Genomic DNA, 3,792 nt, shown 5'->3' on the forward strand with positions numbered 1-3,792 from the left:
TATCAATTTTAGGTTTTAAATGTAACAAAGTAAAAGTATGATTAAAAAATACTTAAAATTACAAATCCTTAAAATAAATGTACTTAGCTACTATTAAAACTCTAGAGAAAGGATATGCATCAAAATGAGCCAAGCTTGAGTTTTAAAGGTTACAGTAAGCTAATGTGGAAAACTATTAGAAAACATGAAGTTCAAAGACTGAAGCCATTGCTTTTTGGTGGCAGGAAAGTGTTATTKTAAGGGCCAAATGGAGACCCAAAGCTGGATTAGGACCACCTGCACAGACACTACAAATGCTGCTCAGAAACACAAAATTTTAAATYAAATCATTTTGTCCTTAACGGATCTCAGAAATTTTTTTTGCAAAATTTGAGCAGCATTTCACACCAAGTTCTTACCTCCCCAAAAAGCATCCCTGTTTTGCATGGAGTTGTTTTGACTTCTGCAGTCCTGTGGTCATTCARCCATCCTGCTCTGCATTTCTGCAGCTCCCAGCCCAGCAGAACACCCCCCCCGCCCCTCCTCCTCTAATCAGGTCCAGATCAGTCAGGAAGTGTCCCTCCCTCTCTTCTCCAGACAAGACTTCTGTAAGTTCAGTTCTGTGACATTAAAAAAAAACGGTGTTTTAAAAGTCCAAAATGTGAGAAGGGAGGGCAGAGATCTGATGTTTCTATTTGGAGCATCTGATCCCACTGAGTGTGCTCCTGGGGGCCGCTAAGCCTCGTCAGCCCCTCCCTCGTTTCTCCCCAGCAGAACAAATCGCCTGCCACTGCACTTCACGCACTTCAGAGTCAAACCCGCCCCACCACCACAACCACCTCAAGATCCCTTCCTCCTGCCCTCCAGCCGGCACCCCACTTGGCTGCAGGATACACAACCAGACAACAACTCCCCCCCACAAAAACACCATTAGTTCTACAATCTAACCCACTCGCCCTACCAAAATAAAGGCTTAAACTTGCAGTTGAAGGTTCATCTATTTTATAGAAGCTAAACGCTGATTTATTTTGAACCATTTGGTAACATTTTGACCCGTCTGTATTTGAGGTATAAAGCAGCTCTTCCACGTCTTGTTGGYGTTTCTTGGGTTAAATATTAACCTTGCTTCCTCTCCAGTCATCCACCTCATGGTGTTTTCATGCAGGGGTGGGGTTGGGAGGGTCTGCTCGCAGACATCACCCTTCCCTTTCCTCTGGTGTCCTGAATGAGTGAGAGGAACGGGTCCCCCCCCCCGCTCTCATCTCTCACTTCGGGCCACCACAATGACCGTATTGTCGTCGAACACTTCACTTCGACAAATCCAACAATGCGGCAGATGTGGCGCTGATGGGGGTAAAAAAACGGTCAATGAAATATGAAGAAATATAAAATATAAAACTCAGGTGGCTGTAAAGATACAAGCTGCAGGATAAAAAAATCAASTCACAGGCAGAATGTTTGTTGGGATTATTTGAACAAGTTCTGCTTCATCCGTCACTGTGAGCGGCTGAAAAGCGGCTTCATTTCAGGAGGCAAAAGATGAGAAATGAGTTTCCTCAATTGTTCATTAAACAAAGATGCTCCTCTCCTTTGACGAGTCGACAAAGTCAACCGGCCAGATGACCTGCTAATAATGAGAAATGACTCGCGTGGTTGAGAGGGGAAAAAAAAGGAACTCGGTGTGTTTTTACCAACGGGGTCCGCTTTCCTTACTATCACAGCTGTGAGACTGCGAGGGGAGACAGAGGAGCTTGGCGGGCCTGTCGAACTTTTCCAGGACTGTTGGCAGCGCTCAGGAGGACGTGCATCGACTTTCCTCAGATATGGATCTGCATCAGAACTCCTTCTGGAACACGAGAAGAGAGGGGGAACCTCTGTTCGCCTGACAGACGAATGCTTCATTAAAATAATGAAAACAGGCCAGGAGTGGGTGAGGAATGTTCCGGCATGAATAGGAGGACAGGTTGTTTTGTTGAAGACAATAGACAGAAATCATCTTTTCAGACCGGGCCTGGGCTTGTGGCCAGGGACCTAGGGTTCTTTAGAAAACACCACTGACCTTGGCATCGATTTGGCTTCCACCTAAATGAGAAAAAGGTATTTCAGATTGTCTATTTAATGTTTTAAACATTAMAATTCTAGGGGTTTTGACTTATTAATGGTGTGATTTAGAAGTTTTCTCACGTCATTGCACTGATAATGATCCAAGGATAGAGTGCTTAACTAGATGACTTCTAGTCAAGTTAGTAAAATTATTCAACTGGATGCCAACTTTTGCCCCCTCACCATTTTATTCATCCCAAATCAGCACATCTATTTAAAAAACTGTTATTTTGAAAATACAGATAATTTTTTTTCAGATTTTAGTCATTTTAGTATATGCATATGTGTTCGGGAAAACTTTTGTGCCATTTATGTTAAACACATGATTCTGCTTTCATTCAGATGTCCTGGCCTGATGAGCAGAAATGCACTAATGGGAAGTTTATGCAGTGACCTACRACCCCAGTGTTCAGTTTAACTGCACGAATGCACGGGAATCCCAAGTAGATGGAGAGTTTTTCCCAAAAGGGAAATTAGAAATGCTATTACAATTTCTTGATCCCACTTTTGGGTGATATCCACGAAAAAAAATCAGCCCAAAAATAATAATTTTGATCAAAAATTTGGTAAATATTCAGATAAATCTGATTATTTTTTCCTGAAAAGCTTTATTTTAAATCAGTTCTCTTTTCTTGGCAAAGACCAGATCTAGTTTTGCTTCCTGCTCGTGAAATCTACACACACGCGCACTTACACACACTTTCTGGCTGCACATTTCATCTCCTGGAACAGAGCTTAGCTGCTAATTTGGCCTTTTCTAAATATTCATTGTGGGGGTGAGATTTACAAAGCAAACATGCTGTTTTACAGCTCCGTGGTCTGYTTTTTTAATGCTTAACGGACATTCACACCTGGAATTTGTCAGCAGAGTTTCAACCCCAGGAGGCAAAAAAATAAATAAAAAGTTGTTCACCTTGAATCTGGGTGTTATAGATGCCCCTTTGACTGCTGAAAACAAAAACTCATCGAGGACAGTAACGTGTCTCAGCAGGCTGCGGGACAGTTTGTCATCTGAGCAGAAGTCAGACAGAAAACAGAGATCATTCCTGACGTTAAAGCAGCGGAAAGTGCAGGGATGTGATCAAATATAYGAGATAAAAACTGTCTAAAGTGGCTTCAACTGTCAATTCTCTAAGCCTAATTCAAGTAGCGATGGCTGTCTGTTATGCTGGTTAAATACTACTGGTTATTATCCGTGCTAGCAAAATCTCTCATGAATCGTAACAAATTTTAAACAAATTCTCAGAAATGAATTGAAAGGAATTTATTAGTTAGAAAACTGATTTAGAAGCACRACACTATTTTCTTAGTTTTCCTTTTAAGTATTGACTTTTATAATCCATTGTTTAACTATTGTTATGTCTTGATTAAAATAGTTTAGATACATGCCCGAAAACATTATGACAACACAGAGAAATACCGTTATTAATTCATTAGGAAAGATGTGTTAGAGCGGTCTGCGTTGCAGCACTAGGCCTACAGTGGGCGCTCCAGGCACTGAAGACACTGTGTAAAAAGACAGGAAGTTCTGGGTTTCAGGCAGCGCTGCTCAGATTGCTTCTAGCCTAAGTAATAAAGCTTCRCTCATAACCAGATCTGGGTTGTATGGTCCCTATTCTTGTCACATTTTAATCTATTCAATATTATGTGGCTTTGTCACAATTTCAGTTAACGAACACGAAACATTCTTACAGAATCATGGTTGACACA

At 41.3% G+C, this 3,792-nt stretch overlaps 1 protein-coding gene across 1 annotated transcript in view; it reads right to left on the bottom strand.

Moving 5' to 3' along the window:
- Positions 1-580, bottom strand: part of prickle1b (prickle homolog 1b) — a gene marked incomplete at its 3' end in the record, with an annotated part of 7,311 nt that extends 6,731 nt beyond the window's left edge. Inside the window, 1 exon segment of the mRNA XM_014016975.1 lies at positions 399-580. Within this exon segment, the coding sequence (XP_013872429.1) occupies positions 399-413 (15 nt within the window).
- Between the last annotated feature and the right edge of the window lie 3,212 nt (positions 581-3,792).

This window comes from Austrofundulus limnaeus, unplaced genomic scaffold (assembly GCF_001266775.1).
Source record: "Austrofundulus limnaeus strain Quisiro unplaced genomic scaffold, Austrofundulus_limnaeus-1.0 Scaffold158, whole genome shotgun sequence".
Classification (NCBI taxonomy): domain Eukaryota; kingdom Metazoa; phylum Chordata; class Actinopteri; order Cyprinodontiformes; family Rivulidae; genus Austrofundulus; species Austrofundulus limnaeus.